The following is a 19965-nucleotide window of genomic DNA, read 5'->3' as shown; positions in this document are numbered from 1 at the left end:
TGCATGGAAATTAACTAAATTATGGATGAAATATGTTAAAAGTAACTATAAAAAGAAGTAAATAAAATAAACTATCAATAAACTACAAAGTACATTGTTAAATGGAACTTAAAACATGAAATACAAATATATAATCTTACTTGATCTTCATGAGCATCTATATATCGAATTATTTGAAGCTGATTGTTGAGAAGTTGATGGTTGTAGACTACTTTTTTCACCTTTTGGCATTGCCTATTGATGGTTACGTATTAAGAACTAGATCAATGATGGTGGATTGGTGGATAATAAATGTTGATTTAAGATGAAGAGCATATGTGGATGGAATCAAGATGTGGATATGTCGACTTAAGATGATGATGAATTGATGATCGAACAATCGAAGTCCAACATGAACAACCTACTTAATTTTTTCTTTGATATTGGTTTAGTCATGCGTTTTGAAGTTGAAACATCCCAAAAATACAACCTAAAATTTTTTGTTTAAAAAACATTACTAAACCATATATCAAATTTCAAAAGATAAAAACCAAGAATCGTGTATATCAAATGTCATAATAAATTATCAAATCAAAACTAGTGTCAAGATCATATCAAAATATCAGAGTCAATCTCCCATGCTAAACTGTGGTGTGTGCCATGCCAGCATCCCGAGCCTTTCTCCCTGCCAGCTGAAGTACCTAAAACCAAAACTGAAACTGTAAGCACGAGGCTTAATGAGCTCCCCCAAGCTACCACATACCATACAATAACATATAAACACGTATTGGGATTTGCCCACTACATCGGACCGAAGTTCGGAAACTGCATCGGACCGAAGTCCGGAACTAACCAGGGCCTTGCCCTCTGCATCGGACCGAATTCCGAAAACTGCATCGGACCGAAGTCCGGAACTAACCAAGGCCTTGCCCTCTGCATCGGACCGAAGTCCGGAAACTGCATCAGACCGAAGTTAGGAAACTGACTGAACATAGCATATCATAATCATATCTACTAGCATAAACACATATACTGCATACTGCATCGAACCGAAGTTCGTAACACATAACACAAAGAAATGACCGGTTCCAAAAATGCACAAGAATATCGTTCCGGTCCCGGCCCGATTGGTTCTATCCGGTTCAAGCCGGTTTTCTGGTCCAAATGTTCATCCCTATTATTATCTCTCACGCAATAAATAAATAAATAAATACCATATAATTCAGTGAATAAATATATTTCATACCTTGAGTTTTTGTTAGTTTTTATATTTTTTAAAAGTGAAACCAAACCCAATATTTTATTTTTTTAAAAACTCAAAGTATTTTGGGTTCAGTTTTTTGGTTTTTTGATTTTATTGGTTTGTATTGATTTTTTGGTCTGTGGGTTTGGTTTTGTTCGCCCCTTTTAGCTTATGAATTTGATTTTTACTCGTTCTCACACTCGTCCTTTAACCCTACTTTTCTTTTTAGGTTTTACAGCCTTTTCTTCGTCTACTTTTCTCCATCTTCCATCACTGTCCCAAGATGTCTTCGTCGTTCCTCCCTCGGTCTTCCATAAGGTAAGTTGTTGGATCATCTCAACTACTCATTCTCGATATCTCTATTCTCTTTTTTGTTCTCTCAATCTCGATTTTTCTTCTTCTCCATTCTCTGTTCTCCCATTTCTGTTAATAATGTTTCTCTATTTCTTTAAAAAAATTCAGTTTTGACGTAAAACGGTGCCTTTTTGCTTCAATTGACAAATTTTTAATAGATTCCATAAATTGGAGTTGTTTATGGGTTTATGTTTATGTTGGAAGTTGGAACCTTTATAAATGGTATCATAAATCTGTTTAGGATAGTAAATCTGCATAGGATTGGAAGAATTGTGTCAATTAGACATAAATGGAAGTTGTTTAATAACTGAAAAGGAAGACGAGATGCATAAATTCTTGTTAGATTGAGTTTTAATTGAATGTTTCTGAATATAACAACTCGTTTGCATTTGTTATACTGGGAAACGATGCTTTGAAAAAGGTTCTGCTTTATCTGTAGGAAAGAATTCATATGATATTTCCAAATTATGTTGACAAATGGTAAGATTACACTGCAAGTTTGCTTTGATAAAGGTCTTCTACATCATGTTGCGCTCATTGTTTCTCAATTTCTTTAAAAACTACAAGACCAAGACAGTTATGGTAGTTTTTCACAAACATATACAAGTCTCATGGTCGCATCACAGTGATTTTTAGTTTCAAATTACAATAGTTCTCAAACAAACAACAATTTGCTATTCTAATTCTACATCACTTTTAGATACAAGGGTAAAATGGCCATTTGCTCTTATTTGAACGGTTTATTCAGTGCAAAATACAAAAACAATTAGTCTAATTTTATCCAAAAACATTCTCTGAAGACACATCATTTATCACTCAGCACTTAGGCCCGTAGAGGCTGATTATTATTATTATTATTATTTTTTCCCCACTTTGAGTTAAACATGAGGACCAAAAGATATCAGAAAATGAAAAAAGATATGTATAAGAAAAATACAAATTTCCAAGACCTGGAAGTCTTTGAACGTCTAATTTGGGGCAAATTATTTCAATTCTTCATGTCGAATTTGTCTTATAGTTTGGTTATTATGATGCAATGGGAATTAAGTTTTGTATGCTCTAGATAAGATATACGCCTTTGAACGTCTAATATGGGGCTATTCATTTCAATCCTTCATCTTTAATGCTCCACATGATGTATAAGTTTTTGAACATATGATTTGGGGCATTTTATTTCAATTCTTTTTTTTCTAATCTGCCTTATAAAATGGTTCTATTTTAAAGGAAAATAAGGGTTTTATGGCCCACACAATGTATAAGTCTTTGAACGTTTGATTTGGGGCAGTTTATTTCAATTCTGCTTTTCTAATTTTTCTTATAGTTTTTTCTAAAAATGAGAAATAACAAAACTATTGTTGATGAATATGCCTATCCTTTGATCTTTTATTTTTTTAAGAATACATTTTTTTTTTCGAAAAATAAAAACAAAAATACCCAAATTTGTATATTTTGTAGATTATATAATTAGATATCCATATCGATATACAAAGTCTTTATTAACAGTTTGTTCATTGATGAATGTGCTTAATTATTTTTATCTTTTTCGAAAAAAAAACAAATATACCAAAATATCTTTTTATGACGTAAAAATAGACATTTATATTGATATAGGAAGTGTTTTATAACACTTTATTTCATTGATGAGTATGTTGTTTTCAGAGATGAATGTTAATTATTTATTTTTAACAAATATACGAAAATCTCTATTTTTTAGGCCTTACAATTAAACATCCATACCAAAATAAATTTTTTTTTTTTTTTAAAACTGTATTCATTGATGAATGGTGTTGATTTTTTTATTATATATTGTTTTACTTTATTAAAGAACACCAGAGTTTATTATTTTTTAGCCTTAAAATATGTTTCCATATTGATGAAAAAAGAGGAAAAAAATAATTTTGTTCCTACGCGTTCTCACGAGAATTATTGTCTTTACTTGAACCATTCTCTCTGTGTAATTTACACTGATATTTTATGCATTGTACTTTCACTTGGCTGGATAATATTTTATCTTATTTCCTAAATAAATGACCCCAAGATAGGTGTGCAGTTTGAGGCCATCCACTTGAATCCTTCATTTTCACAATTAACAGCACTATATAAAGCTGCATGGAGCATCTTTAAATTTTCATCCATACAAACAAAAAAAAATCACCAAGATTTGCATTTACATCATGAGTCCTTGTGTTTTTATAATATTCTCACTTCTTTTCTTTTGTCTTGAGACTACAACTGCCAACCAATTGGCAGCAGTGGGAGGAGGAGATGATAATGGCGGTGTGAAGAAGTGTATTGAGAAGGAGAAAGACGCTCTCCTTCATTTCAAATCTCTCCTTCAAGACCCTTCTGATCGCCTCTCTACGTGGACAGCTGAACAAGACAACTGCTGTCAATGGAGTGGAGTGACGTGCAACAACCAAACAGGTCATGTCACAGTACTTGAAATTCAGTCCTGTGGTCTTGTAGGTGAGATTAGCCATTCATTGGTTAACTTAACCTACTTGAATCTTCTTGATCTTTCCGGAAATTCTTTTCATGGAACCATTCCCACGATCATTAGTTCCTTGACTCAATTAAGGTACCTTGACCTTTCCTACAACTCTTTTTATGGAACCATTCCTTTAGAGTTCGGAAACCTCACCAACTTGGAAGGGCTTTACCTTTCATATGTTGGAAGGTGTACAGTCGAGAACCTCGAGTGGTTGTCTCCTCTGTCTCATCTGGAGGGACTTGAAATGGATGGGATTTCACTGGCCAAAACAAATCATTGGGTAGATGTTATTCTCAGTCTCCGGAAACTCTTGCGGTTAACTTTAGAGGGATGTGAGCTGTCACAGGTCATTTATCCATATTCTTCTTCATTTCTCAACTTTTCTTATTCCTCATCTATTGAATACCTTTCTCTTAGAAACAACAGTCTCACCTCATCCATGTATCGTTGGTTGTTCCCGTTGACCAGCAATAACCTTTGGATTCTTTATCTCTCTGGCAACATGTTAGATGGGATACCCAAATATCTTGGTAACCTCTGTAGTTTGGAATGGTTGGACTTCTATAACAACTCTGCTGCTGTCAAATTTCCTGATTTTCTCAACAACTTGTCTGGATGCACATCGCTTTCATTACAATGGTTGTCTGCTTCAGGAAGCCAATTTACAGGGTCATTGCCTGATGACATCCAAAAGTTCACATCCCTAACAGAATTGTCCCTCTATGAGAATCAGTTAAAAGGAACTATAAGTAAGAAACTGTGGGAACTGCCCAAGCTTGAATATCTTCATCTTTCTAAAAACTCACTCCATGGATTTCCTTCCTCAGATTACATGTCAAACTATTCTCATATAGAATCTATTTATCTGAGCTCTTGCAAGCTAGGGCCTCTCTTCCCCAAATGGATTCATAAGTTGAAAAATCTTACCAGTATTGATATTGCAAATAATGGTATTTCAGATACAATTCCTCTTGAGTTTCGGGACTCGTGGCCTTCCCGGTTAACATTCCTGAATCTTTCTTCCAACAACATAAGTGGGAAAGTACCAGATCTGTCATCAAATTTTGACAACAATTCAGTGATAGATTTAAGCTCCAACAGCTTTAATGGTCCAATAACTAATGTCTCTTCCACTGTGGCATTACTAAATCTTTCCAGAAACAAATTCTCTGGAGGAATCTCCTTCTTATGCCAGGTTGTCCATGGTTTTTTAGTTATTCTTGACCTCTCTCATAACTTTCTAAGTGGACAAATTCCAGACTGTTTGTGGCATTTCAAAGAACTAAAAGTTCTTAATTTAGAACACAATAATCTGTCTGGAAGTCTTCCTGCCTCTCTTGGATCTATGATTAAGCTCGAGGCATTGGATCTGTACAAGAACGATTTCTCTGAAGAATTTCCTTTGTCTGTTAAGAATTGCACGAGCTTAAAATCATTGAATTTGGGGGCCAACAAGTTTTCTGGTAATTTGCCTGTTTGGATTGGGGAAAGCTTATCTGGGTTGTATGTTCTTATGTTAAGATCAAACAACTTCTTTGGAACCATCCCTTTACAATTATGCCAATTAGCAAGTCTTCAAATTCTAGACTTGTCGGTTAACCATTTCCATGGAAGCATCCCCTCATGTTTGAGTAATCTTACGATCATGGTGCAACAAGGATTCTCTCAACTACAGAATTTAGATCCTAACAATCCATTAATAAGATATTCTTATAATGTTGACCATGTGATGATCCAGTGGCAAGGAACCGAACGTGAATTCATCAGAAGTAATATGAAGTTGTTGAGGAGCATCGACCTCTCAAGCAACAACTTAACAGGGGAAATCCCATATCAGATTACCAATCTTGATCAACTGATTGCACTCAACTTATCTAAAAACGCTCTACTTGGAAAGATTCCATGGAAAATCGGTCAGATGAAAAACCTTTTAACTTTGGATTTATCTAGAAACAAGTTTTCAGGAGAAATACCATCAAGCATGTCTCAAATGACCTTATTGAGTTACCTAGACGTCTCAGATAATAGTTTGTCAGGGAGAATCCCATCCAGCACACAACTTCAGACCTTTGACCCTTCAAGATACGAAGGGAACTTAGGGCTTTGTGGACCTCCCCTTACCAAAAAATGTCCTGGAGATGAAGAATTAGGAATACAACACATCATTGGTGAAAGTGAGGGTGATGGTGAAGGTGTAGACGAACTTGATGTATGGTTCTATATTGGTGGGGCCATTGGTTTCACTATTGGATTTTGGATAGCATGTGGTGCTTTCCTTCTCAACCGTCGTGGAAGATTTTCTTTTTTTATGTTTCTTGATAGCTTCGAAGATTGGGTTTATGTGAAGGTTGTGGTGTTCATTGCAAATTTGCAAAAAAGACAAACATAAATAGTCATGTAAATCCATGTTTCATTTTTGTATTTGGCATGGGTTTTTAAGTCCCAGTTATCAATAAAATTGCCACCAACACCACGGGTGGCCATTTTCTAGTGTTGTGTGAAATAAGGCATCATGAAAAGTTTATATTTTCTATTTATATTTAAGAAAGTTCAAAAAAAAAAAAAAACATTAAGGAAATAATAAAAAGGGAAAATGACTTATGACAGTAACCATCTATCACATTTGTTCACATTTGGTCATCTTTTTTGTACACGTTTGACTATTAAACTTACCTAACATATTCGAAAGGTACCATTATGAACGGTAATTAAAGGTTATTTCAGTTTCCAACGACTTCTCCGGTGCCGGTTAAACTTGTGACAGTAATGAAGTTTTGTAGTTGTACACATACAATCAATTACTTTTTTATCCATATTTGACAAATAAACTTAGGTTAATGAAGAAATTTTGTAGGAAATATATTCCTCAAAGGATTATCCATCCATATACGTTGCTTTTCTTCAAGACTATATAATAATATACACCATATATGTTTCAAAAGGCCTTATTTGTTCATCAGTAAATCAATGTTGAATCTCATTACTAGAAATTGCCCGTTCCTCACTTTGTGCGGGGTAATTTCCAATTGGGGTTGTGAAACTCATAATTTCCAAATTTTCTATTAGTTAGGGACCATTTTTCTAATTTTTTTTAACATGTGAACCATTTGCTTTTGAAAAAAATTCTGCACATGGACTTTAATAATCATGTTTCTACTTGGAAAACTCGATCCAGAAGCATAGCATAGAATTACATTATGGTACTCGTCGAGTAGTAGCGGGTTTGGATGCGGGGGTTTAATGATCTACTCGCCAAGTTCATTATGGTACTCGACGAGTAGATGCTGGCAGATGAAACCCTAGGTTCCAGGGCCTTGCACCCTATTTAAAGGGGTCATTAGCCTCCCTTGGCCTCCCCTTTACAACTTTATACCTCCTTAAAACCTTTATTCGAGTGTGAGTGTGTTCTTGGTGATTTTGAAGCTTGAAGGAGGGATTTGGTGAAGGGATCTCTTGGGGAATCAAGCTAGAAGAAGCAAAGGCTCGTGGGGATTCTAGATCTACTCCTGTGGAGCACTTTCTGAAGGTATTAAGCTGTCTCTTAGCTCATTTCCACCCAAAACCCTCTTGTGTTTGGATTCTAAGAAAGGGCTTTTGTGTTTAAGCCAAGATCTGAAGTTGTAACTTCAGATCTGAACTCCTTTTGGCCTTAAGATGCATAAAGTTAACAGTTGAGCTTAGCATGTACCTTCCCTCAAGTGTATGACCCCATTCCAAGTTTAGATTTGCTATTTTAGGGCCTTAAAGCCTTACATGCACGTAAAGTTTGCAACTTTACGTGGAAAGCATGCCTTAGGAGCCTAGATCTGTAGTTTGGAAGCTTTGCATGGCTCGAAAAGGGTCTTTATGGATTGGGATCTGAAAGGACTCGGCAAGTCACAGGGGGTGACTCGGCGAGTCATTTGAAGGCAGGCATGGACTTGGCGAGTTGGAAGAACAACTCGGCGAGCCCGATGAATTTTGCCTAGAACTCGGCGAGTTGGATGAACAACTCGGCGAGTCGGATGAAGGTTACCTAGAACTCGGCGAGTTAAAGGAACAACTCGGCGAGTCAAGTAAGATTTCCCCAATGGTTGGATGTTCGTAGACGTGTCACGTGTCGAGTGTCAAGCAAGGGAACTCGACGAATGACCTTAGATTATCATTCAAACTGTATGAACTCGACGAGTCGTCTCGGTGACTCGGCGAGTAGATGTTATTCTGGGGAAACTCGGCGAGTTACTAGTCGTACTCGGCGAGTTAGGGTCAACATGGACCGTTGACTTGACCTTGACTGAAGTTGACCAGGATGGACTTTGGGAAATGACTGGAAACTGTATGACACTTTGTAGGCAGTTGCGTGGAGCAGCCTGTGGGGTACATTTGGTCGCAAAGTGTCAGTTCAGCATTCGTGACAGGTGAGTCTTCTCACCATACCTATGGGTCTAAGGCACCAAGGCCGGCCCATTATGTGACTGTGACATGTGTGTTAGATATTCTGTGTTTTGTTATGCGTTTGCATGTTTTGTATGAAGACCCCGGGGGAAGCCCATGTTATTGGATGTAAGACCATGAGGGGTAGCCCATGGCAGTCCTAGGTGAAGACCATGTGGGGTAGCCCATGGCATTAGATGTAAGGCCATGTGGGGGAGCCCATGGCAGTCCTAGGTAAAGACCATGTGGGGTAGCCCATGGCATTCTCTCAGGTTTCGTGTATGAATGGCTTACGTGATATGTGTGTGACTTTTATAGCTAACAGGATATGTGATATATGGTTTGTGTGTGTGTGGTATGCTCTAGGAAACTCACTAAGCATTTCGCTTACAGGTTGTTGATTGTTTCAGGTACTTTAGAGCCGAAGGGCAAAGGCAAGGCGTGATGACGTGACGTGCACTCTACCTCTCTTTTTGTGTGATGGGACTATCTGATGTTTTCAAAGTACATTGAAATTGTAATAATTGTGATTTGGGGAAAAACAAATGGTTTGGAAAATTATGAATTATGGGAATTGTTTGAGTAATTAAAAACGAAAAAAATTTCTTGATAAAAAATCATGTCGTTTCAATGAAAGGGATGAAGGTGATGATGAGGATGGGAAACAATCTAAAAATGAAGATCAAGTGGATGCCATAATGGATGAGGAGAACAATATAAAAGATGTTGATATGGACATGGCAGACTTCTGTCTAAATGTTGAAAGTGATGTTGAAGGAGCATGTATTGATGATGTTCATGGTCATGAACCTGAAGATATGGAAGTGATCAACAATGAGGAGTTCGAATCATTGGATGAAAGATCAGACCAAGAAAGAGAAAGTGGGAATTAATAGGAATACCTTGCAGGCATGCAATTGCAACTCTGAATGAAATGAGCAAAGACCCTGAGGCTGAGCTTGACATTTACAAGTGGGTACACAAGGTGTATTGGCTAGAGACATGGCAAAAAGCTTATTCATTTAAGGTGGAACCAATTAAAGGGAGACCCATGTTGCCTAAAAGTAATTGTCCAACAAAGCTAATCCCTTCACATCGCACTCAAGTGGGAAGGCCTAAGAAAAAAAGAAGACAAAGTGAGGGTGAAAGGTTAAGCAAAAGGCAAAAGGCAAGTCAAGGTGATGGAGTCAATGAGATGCAAGGAGAACCTTCCCAAGGGCCAACAAATGATGGAGTGCAGAAGCTATCAAGGAAACATATCAGTGTTACTTGTAGCAAATGCAAGAATAAGGGACACAACTCTAGGACCTGTAAAGGGCAATGTGGGAATCAATCCAAGAAGTGAGTTTGGTTGTTTGTTGTGGTGCAATGACTATTTAGTTGTTTGTTGTTAAGAACTGTTTGTTTTTGAAAACTTTAGTTATGTTTTGATAATGTGGTTATGTATGGTGCATAGACACTTGTATGCTTAATTTGGTAATTGTTTTTGGTTCCACTCATGTGGTTAATGAAATGTGCATTTTGGTCAATTTATGACATGTATTTTGGTAATGTACTTTTGTTACATTTTGGTAATGTACTTTTGTTACATTTGCTTAATTTGGTAATTGTTTTTGGTTCACACCTATTGCACTGTTCCTGTAACATATTCATACTTCTTACCGGTCCATTACACCTTTCCTCCAACGTATTTATGTTTCTTAGAATACCAGGTATGATGGTTTTACTCCTAACACACATAAGCAGATCAACCCACCTGATAAACCCGTAAACAGAATCCTTAGTAGGGCACGCATAAAACCTCTTTCTTGGATTCAGTGGCGTCCAAGACGTTCTTACCAAAGCGAGTTTTCCACAAAAACAAACCACAATTGTTCGATTGTAGATCAGGAAGGAGAAAGGACCATGAAACCAAAAAACACGTGGTTTGGACCAAAACCCGGAAAAAATGCATACCATAGGGACCATTTTTGCAATTTTGTCTTTTTTTTTTTTTTTTTTTTTTTTATTTATTGCTATGACCACAAATTTCTTGCAGAATTATCACTCTAACACATTTAACGAGTTTCATAGTTAACTTGGTTAATTTTTTTGCAAAATCGGTCCTAAAAAGTTTAAATTTGGTCCCAAAGGTTTGCAAAAAATTACACATGGTTTTTTAATTTTATTTTTCGTTTTTTGTATACTTTATTTATTTTTGTTTTTTTTTAATAAATATATATGCATTTTTTATTTTCTTTTTTTTATATACTTTAATTATTTTCATTTTTAAACTTTATTTTTCAACAATTTTATTTTTTACCTTTTTACCTTTTGTTTTCTATTTTAGTTATTTATGGTTTTTCTAATGTTTTTATTTATTTTGATTTATGTAAATGAACTTGAATCAATATAAATTAGTATAACAATTTTTTTTATAGAGACTGACTATTATTATTATTTTTTTGTTATTTCTTTTAGTCTATTATCAAATTGAAAAATGTTATCTTGAATTTAAACTATTGATATCACATATAGAAATATGATTTAATTTGCAAGTTATATAACATACTAAAACACTAATTCTCTATAAACAAGGTAATTTTTTTTTTTAATTCTCATTTTTTCGTAACATTAATATAATAATACTAAAGAAAAAAAAACAAAAATAAAATATGTTGGATCGAAATTACAAATATAAACATAAATGTTTTATTTACTTGAATAAAAATAAAAAAAATTACAAAAACTATAAATTATCAAAATTGTAATATACTCTAATATACTAATACATTTAACATTTTTTGAAAAAGTTCAATAAAAAATTAAAAATACAAAAAAATAAAAACAAATAATTGGAAAACAAACAAGAAAAAAAAATTAAAATAAATAAAAAGATGAAAAAATTAAAATATAATACGAAACGAAATATGAAAAAAACTAACAAAAAAAATCTAATATACTCTATATACACACTAAAAATGAAAATAAATAAAGTATATATATAAAAAGAAAATAAAAAATGTATATATATTTTTAAGAAAACCGAAAATAAATAAAGTATGAAAAAACAAAAAAATAAACTTAAAAAACAATATGGTGTAATGGTTTTCAAATCTTAGGAATCAAATTTGAACTTTTTAGGACTGATTTTGCAAAAAAAAAAAATTAACCAAGTTAACCATGAAACTCGTTAAGTGGACTAAAGTAATAATTCTGCGAGAAAATTATAGTCATAGCAATAATAAAAAAATATTAGGGCTTTTTCCAAATACGCCTTAAAAATTTAGGACTTTTATAATATTAGTCCATTTATATTTAAGAAAGTTAAAAAAAAAAAAAAAAAAAGAAGCATAATAATAAAAAGGGAAAACGACTTACCTAACTATCTAGGACTTTTATAATATTAGTCCATTTATATTTAAGAAAGTTAAAAAAAAAAAAAAGAAAAAGAAGCATAATAATAAAAAGGGAAAACGACTTATGACAGTAACCATCTATCACATTTGTTCACATTTGGTCATGTTTTTTGTACACGTTTGACTATTAAACTTACCTAACATATTCAAAAGGTGCCATTACGAACAGTAATTAAAGGTTATTCCAGTTTCCAACGACTTCTCCGGTGCCGGTTAAACTTGTGACAAAACTTGTGACAATAATGAAGTTTTGTAGTTGTACACATACAGTCAATTACTTTTTTTATCCATATTTGACAAATAAACTTAGGTTAATGAAGAAATTTTGTAGGAAATATATTCCTCAAAGGATTATCCATCCATATACGTTGCTTTTCTTCAAGACTATATAATAATATACACCATATATGTTTCAAAAGGCCTTATTTGTTCATCAGTAAATCAATGTTAAATCTCATTACTAGAAATTGCCCGTTCCTCACTTTGTGCGGGGTAATTTCCAATTGGAGTTGTGAACCTCATAATTTCCAAATTTTCTATTAGTTAGGGACCATTTTTCTAATTTTTTTTAACATGTGAACCATTTGCTTTTGAAAAAAATTCTGCACATCGACTTAAATAATCATGTTTCTACTTGGAAAACTCGATCCAGAAGCATAGCATAGAATTACATTTCTTAAGGCAATGTATTTTGAAAAATCTACCGAAATGAGAAAATATTTCAAAATACAATGTTGTAATCAGAAAAAAATGATAATATGATGTTAAAATAAATAAACTAATGGAACAAATGTGTTGTATTTTACTGAATACAAAATCATTAGCATATAAAGAAAAAATCTATATCAGTGTATGTCTGAAGTCCAAAAATGAATTTGCAGTGAGTATGTTATATTGCACTTTGAAGATAGTTGGTTAAACTCTGGTTGGACAAAAGTTAATTGTCACCCCTCAACTAAACCTTTTTTTTTTGTTTTGTTCAAAGGTACCATGCATTTTGAATTTAAAACATAGTTCAAAGTCAAAGAGAATATGCTGGAAATAGCATGTACTTCCATTGACTTTATTTTAGCATCCTGGTTTCATGTTTTCTTTTTGAAGCATGTTTTCTTATTAAAAACAATTTTTTTTCCCTAATTAAAACACACACATACACACAGGCCACAGAACACTACCCCCATGTATGTACTTTCATCTTCATCATTTGCTATTAATGTCACTTGTTAAGTAATTTTTTTAGTCACCTTTATCTAATAAGCCTCTTAAACAAAAAATAATATATATTTTGATATAACTAAGAGCAGTGCATCCAAGTTTCTTTAGTCAGCTGATGTTTAGGAAGAAGATGAAAAAAGGAACAAATCCTAAAAGAGTGAAACAAAACCTTCATCTCTTAAAAAATTATCAGCAAGAACAAAATATGGTATACCTGGAAGAAGAAAATATGTCAGTTGTGCTATTTCAAGAAGAATCAAATAAAATAAATAGATTAACATTTGAAGATGGATAAAGATCAAAAAACAGAGGGCCATTCAAGAACCAAAACCAAATTTTTTCCCTAAATCGATTGTCCAGTGATGAAAGTTAGGAGGTTGCTATGAACTAATTTGAAAAAAATGTTCTCAAATGGTATCATTAATAGGAGCACAACAGAAGACTGATATGTAGTTGGACATAACATTTTGTGATCAATTACTCAAAACAAGATCATATATTAAGGTCAGAAGAAACATGAAGAATTAGAAATCAAGATCAAACACATGAAACAAATTTATTCTTAGCAATCAGTATTCACTTCTTTCAGACATTTCATCAAACACTTGGAAGGCGGACCGACCTTTTGAAGATAATTCTTTCTTTTCATTCAGATGACACTGACTAGCGATGCAAACCTGCAATGGAGTTCAAGAATAAAAGGAATGAAATAGAGAAATTGGGCTAGAAAACGATGTAGACGAAGTTGTGGATGAAGAAGATGGGAAGCTAGTTGATTCAGAGGACGGGGTACAAGTCATTAAGCCTAATAATCCTTATATTAGTGTTAGCTCCTCTAATGACGTTGAAGTTGAAGAAAGGGAGACATGTTTGATGATGCTTTTTAGGAAGTTGGAACTTTAGAAAAAGGTTAAAAAGGTAATATCACAAGGGTGCTCAACTATTGTTGATGGTTTAAAGGAATTTTACAACTTCAGACACCGTTTGGGAATGGTCAATTACTCAAGGCTTAGTTTGTCCATCAATTGTAAATCTACCTATCTAATAAATGAAACCTTTTGTCCACATGACATCTCTCTATATCCATCTTTCGATTATTGTAAATTGACCATAATGCCCTTCGTCTTATTTTTCTGAATATAACTCCATATTTGTTTCCTATTTACTACCAAAATATTTAATGCACAATGAATATATTTGGTATACAATCCTCTATATAAGGAATGTGTATGCAATCATTAATTTGAATTTGAATTCTGAAATAAAGTCTAATCCCAAAAAATAGGAAATTATATCGGAATTAATACATACCATAATGGTCCGTATTCATATATATTTACTATTTTCTAACTTCTAACTTGTAATCCTGGTATCCTGTAGTTCCTTTAACCGCTTCCTCACAGAAAAACAGCTTCATGCTGCTGTAGTTTCAACATCATTCGAATATCATAGGTTAGCATTAGTATTTTAGTATATTTAAGAACCATCATAGCATTCTACTTATCTTTAATTCACCCTTTCAACATTTTTGATACTTACTGTTTTGGGTGTTGTGATATCAGTTGTCTCTCCTTCCAAATTTGTTCCAAGTTCTTTATACTTCATATCCATACTTCTTCCTGATATATGTGTTTTGCTATTCCAAAATCCAATATGAAGATAACCCATTTTATTAAACGAAATCAAAAAAACAAAAGACCTTTTAATTAGCCTTGAAATCTTTTTCTTTTTAATTTATTTTCCTGCAAATTCCATTTCTTTCATGAATCCCTTTTACTTATGTTCTGAATACTTATGATGTGTCTCAATATTCAAAATCGATTATTCTAACTGAAACTTCAAATTTGTGATTATTAGTGTATTTCTTAACTGTGGAATGAAATTTTTTTTTATATACACTAATAATCACAATTTTGAAGTTTTAGGTAGAATAATCGATTTGAAAATGAACTTTATTCTAATCTACTCACATTATACATTCTGCTAACATAATATTTTCTTCTTTTATATTTTGTTACAGTGACAATGACAGAGAGAAACATCACTTTAATTAAAGACTTGGACAATATGAAGGATGATTACGATTTGATACTAGAGTGCCACCATCTACGTTCATTGTTTAGATAATCTCTATTTATTAGATTTTGTTTTACAGTTTTTCTGTTTGACAATACGGTTGTTTATTGTTTAAAACTATCCTTTTACATTGTTATAATACATTAATTTCGTATCAACAAGTCAAAGTTTGAATTATCCTTCCGCTAAAAAATAATTCTTATGTCAATATAGTTAGTAAATTGTATGAGTGGTATTTTATGAATAATTAAAGTATGTAATCGGTCCAAATGTTTAACTTGTGGCACATATGATCTTTATAACATAGTCTTATTGCAATTTTTGGAAACTGCGCCATATAACTTAACTATAATTTATCATTTAATCATGGTTCTTATCAGAAAATGCAATATCTTAATATCTAAATCCCCTATTACATTTTTATATTTATTTTATTTATAACTTTTGTTACGATTCAAAAAATAGCAATGTTCCATTTGTTTACTTACTAACACTACGATACTTATGATTAACATGAAACCATTAATGAGTAATAGAAGTGCAATTTTTTTACCTTTATGGAACTCTTTAGTTTTCCCTAATCATTTGTATCAAATCCTATGCCTTATATGTGATTTTGGCAAAAAAAAAATAATAATAATAATTAAAAAGCAAAAAAAAAAAAAAAAACATCAACATCAACACCTTTATACATTGCAAATATGATTAATAAGTATATTTTTACTTTAGAAACAATTCATACATATCATTAAATAAAATAAAAAACTAATAATTCAAAAACAGTAATGGTGAGATTTTCCCATTTTACCTTCAAGCTTTATACCCTATTTTGGAGTTCAAGTTAACAAGAGAACATAATTTAATCTCATATAAAACACATTATCGAGGTTCTTAGTTATTAGTTGAATCTTCTTGGACATATCATTTGAATCACCAATATTTGTACCTGACAGGATGTATGATTGGTATTTCAACGGATAACCAGTCATATACACAAATTATGTAAATTAACTTAATTTCTTTATATCGTCCAAACATAAAGTCTTGCTAATGTTATTTTAAGTAGCTTCACCATCGATTAATGGAGAAAATACCTAAAACAAAAATTTCTTAATAATAATTATAAATGTTTTATAAATTATTTACCCGTGGTTTCCACGGATTGTAACCTAGTGTTTCAATTAAATGAAACATTTGTAATCAGTAACACGTTTTTGGGATTGACCCACCTCTGGAATATGGAAAATCATTAATTGAAGCTTTAATTCCACTATCTTTTCTTGATTTCCATCAAATTTTTAAGACATAACTTCATTAATTATAAGTTGATGAGGATGGAACTCTTTGTATTGATGTTATGTGTCGCATCTTCTTCAAGATCCACCTATATAGTAAAAAAAATAGACAATGAATGATAATTCCTTTCGTAAAAGTAGCAAAATATTGGAATATAACAAACATTTGTCCAAAAAAAAAGGATCCACTTTGTAATATAAACATAAGGTTAATATACAAATTAGAGTTTAATTAGAGTTTTGCGTGCACCAACAATTATAATCGTTAGTGAGAGGAAGCTTTGGAGGTTGAAGACAAGTAAGAAGCATTTGTAACACTGTATCTTTTAGTTTGTTTTTTTATTTGATTTATGGTAATTAATACATGGTTTAATAAACGTGTTTTAAATTTCAAAAATGATTCTTAGGCGAAATTTCACAAAATATCAGAAATGGTCCTTATCTAAAATCTTTTCAACTTAACGACTCCATTTAACAGACATCCATCATCGGACGATTGGAGTGCAAAGTTTTATCGATAGAGACCATTCATGCAAAAAAATAGGTTTTATAATGACTTTTTGGAAATAAAATCAAAACCATAAGGACCATTTGTAGAATTTTGTCAAAATTTTTTATAGAAATGGTCTTTATGTAATAGTAAATATATAGAACTTGTCTGTATGTAGACAAAATGCAAATATTTAAGGAATGATCCCTATGTTTTTAATATGTAAAATTACGAAAATAGCTCTTGTATAATTGTAAAATTTTAGAAATGGTGCATATATAATAACAGAAAATGTAAAATTACAAAAATAGTCCTTATACATTAGTAAAATTATAAAAGTAACCACTTTTGTAATAGTTTATAATATAATTATATAAATGATCTATATTATAGTAAATAAGCATGGTTGTAAAAATCGGCCTAGACGCTGATTAATCGGCGCCTAGGCGCTAGACGACCTCCAACCGCCTATGAATAAGTGTTAGAATGTTAAGTAATTGGCCTTGGTCAATATCGGTCAAAACCAGACCAATTCGGTCCAAATTGGACAAAATCGGACCATTTAAATTTAATGGACCCACCAACTCAAAGGAGTCGGCTAGCCTAAAACTTAATTAGGTTTGGTTTTCAGAGGAGGGAGCTACGCTTTTATAGAAATGTTTTCCCTCTGTATTTTTTATCCCACCGGTGATGTAGGATACTCAATCAAAAAAATCGCACCGTCCTTCTCTTACAATAAATTGATATGTCTTCTTTCTTCTTTCGTGATGCACCATTGAAGTTGTCAAACAAAGAACTCCCAAGAATAAAAGAAATAGAAACATCGTTTGCTGTTGTCCTGGTCTTCAACCTCAAGCTTCGTCCTCGTCTTTCTCACCTTCCACTTCTTCTCCCTAGCCAGACGGTGCTCATTTATCGTCACTTGCTCAACGATTGTGCTCAAGCGACGACGACTACTACTCTGGAAATATTTCACAATCGTAGCTTGTTATCTGTTAACGATTGTGCTCAAGCGACGACGACAACTACTCTAGAAATATTTCACAATCGTAGCTTGTTATCTGTTATTGGTCTCGGGCTTACAGGAGATCAGATTGTTACTTAGGTGAAATATCAAGGTACATAATGTCTGCTTGATCTCAGATTTTTAATGTTTGCTTGATCTTGGTTAATTACATTTCTATCTATATCGATTTTTAATGTTTGCTTGATCATAGTTTTCAATTATTTGCAGGGTCTATGCTTTTAGTTCGCTATCAAGAACTATGTCGTGTTCATTCAATTGGGTTGGGAAAGTACACACTGCTTTGATATCCGTGGAAGTCGAAACACTTTATTTGAGTGCACAAATGGATAATTGTGATCGATATGGATTATGTGGTTCTTATGGTGTTTGTGACATTCGTGATAATCAAGCTTCTAACTAGCATGCCAAATTGAAAATAAAAATAAATTATGTAGTACATATTTATTATTTGTTAACTTGTTTACTTATATTCTTAGCATTAATGACATATTTATTAATTTTTAATAATTTTTTAATAATTAATGGTCCCCGATTAATCCTCACCTAACCGATTAACCCTTGACCGAGTCCACCAATTAGCCTACATTGAGCGATTTCTGCAACCTTTTAAATAAGTAACCACTTTCGTAATAGTTTATACGAAATTATAAAAATGATATATATTATATTAAATTTGTAAAAGTGGTCCATTTGTGCTTAGACTAAATTGCAAATTTGGTCCCTGTGGTTATCAAAAAAATATGGATAGAGTCCAATATCTTTTCAACTCGCTCCATTAGTCCAAAATCGAATTTTTTTTTGTGGTTTTAGTCCCTAGAAACGTTGAAATGACCTTTTTGCCCTTTTAATTTTATTTTTGAACTTTTTACTCTTTTTTTATATTTAAAAAAAATGAAAAAGAAAAAAGAAAGTAGCCCACCCACACCATATGTACCCTCATCTTTATCTCTCCTTCTCCCTCTCTCTCTCTCTCTCTCTCTCTCTCTCTCTCTCTTCCCTATCTATCCCGTTTTTTCTGCGTTGTATCCTCAATTTGGAAAATGATACCCATCGAACTCCTTCACTTCACTACTTCTTCACCTAATCAAAAACCAAAACACACTAAAATCAGAACCAACAAGAAAGCTGTGACATCCCCATTTTTCACGGTCAGAAAAGACCGATTTTGTTTATGCTTTGTTTTATAAAATCAGAGTAATATTTTAAAGATAACGGTTGCGGAATTTGTTCCCAAAACAAGACATGATAATAACTTATCAAAACATTTCTCAAAGGGAATGTATTTTTCATTTAATAATAAAACCTCAGGATGTCATGTTCCGATACAGACATATAAGCATAAACAGAACTTACATTTAATTACACAATTGATTTATATCTCTTTTAAATCTCTCTGTGAAATATGTCTTCGTATTAATACCTGTGATAAAAAGAAAACTGAGTGGGTCAGGCTTGGGAGCCTGGTGAGCATATAGGGTTTTCATCCCACAATGTTATATCATATATTTATAAATATAGAACATTCAAACTTGCACAATTTCACCATATAAAGGCAACTCTTTATCCCACCCCATCGATCCTCACAATGACACGATCTAAACTCTCGTATCTAATATTTTCCTCTTTACCTGATCCCTACTCATGGATCTAAAACTATCCTCTTCACCCGATCCATACTCACGGATCTAAAACTGACCTCCTGATCTGATCCATACTCTCGGATCAATAATTGTACCCAATCCATACTCCCGGAATAAGGACAATTATCTATACCCTAATCCTGATCTGATCCATACTCCCGGATCAATAACTATGCCCAATCCATACTCCCGGACTAAGGACAATTATCTATACCCTAATCCTGATCTGATCCATACTCCCGGATCAATAACTGTGCCCAATCCATACTCCCGGACTAAGGACAATTAACTTAGTCTTAATCCATACTCCCGGACTAATAACAAGTTTTTATCTCTTTACCTGA

At 33.0% G+C, this 19965-nt stretch overlaps 1 protein-coding gene and 1 long non-coding RNA gene across 2 annotated transcripts; both read left to right on the top strand.

Moving 5' to 3' along the window:
- Nucleotides 1-1428: 1428 nt before the first annotated feature.
- On the top strand, nucleotides 1429-10009 carry LOC145059220 (uncharacterized). Its single transcript, XR_013686711.1, has 2 exons — nucleotides 1429-1540; nucleotides 8891-10009. It is a non-coding gene; the product is annotated as an uncharacterized LOC145059220 (long non-coding RNA).
- Nucleotides 3282-6557, top strand: LOC145059219 (receptor-like protein EIX2). The gene has a single exon (XM_079007069.1). It carries the CDS (start codon nucleotides 3751-3753, stop codon nucleotides 6454-6456), a length of 2706 nt encoding a protein of 901 aa, XP_078863195.1. The 5' UTR covers nucleotides 3282-3750; the 3' UTR covers nucleotides 6457-6557.
- Nucleotides 10010-19965: the final 9956 nt, after the last annotated feature.

Source organism: Lactuca serriola, chromosome 6 (genome assembly GCF_051521515.1).
Source record: "Lactuca serriola cultivar US96UC23 chromosome 6, Lser_US96UC23_V15, whole genome shotgun sequence".
In the NCBI taxonomy this organism is placed as follows: Eukaryota; Viridiplantae; Streptophyta; class Magnoliopsida; order Asterales; family Asteraceae; genus Lactuca; species Lactuca serriola.
The sequence above is the reverse complement of the archived record's forward strand: the minus strand, read 5'-3'. Positions and strand labels throughout refer to the sequence as shown.

What these genes read in the sequence shown, in the direction of transcription:
- LOC145059219 (XM_079007069.1), top strand. Translation starts at nt 3,751, where the DNA reads ATGAGTCCTTGTGTTTTTATAATATTCTCACTTCTTTTCTTTTGTCTT.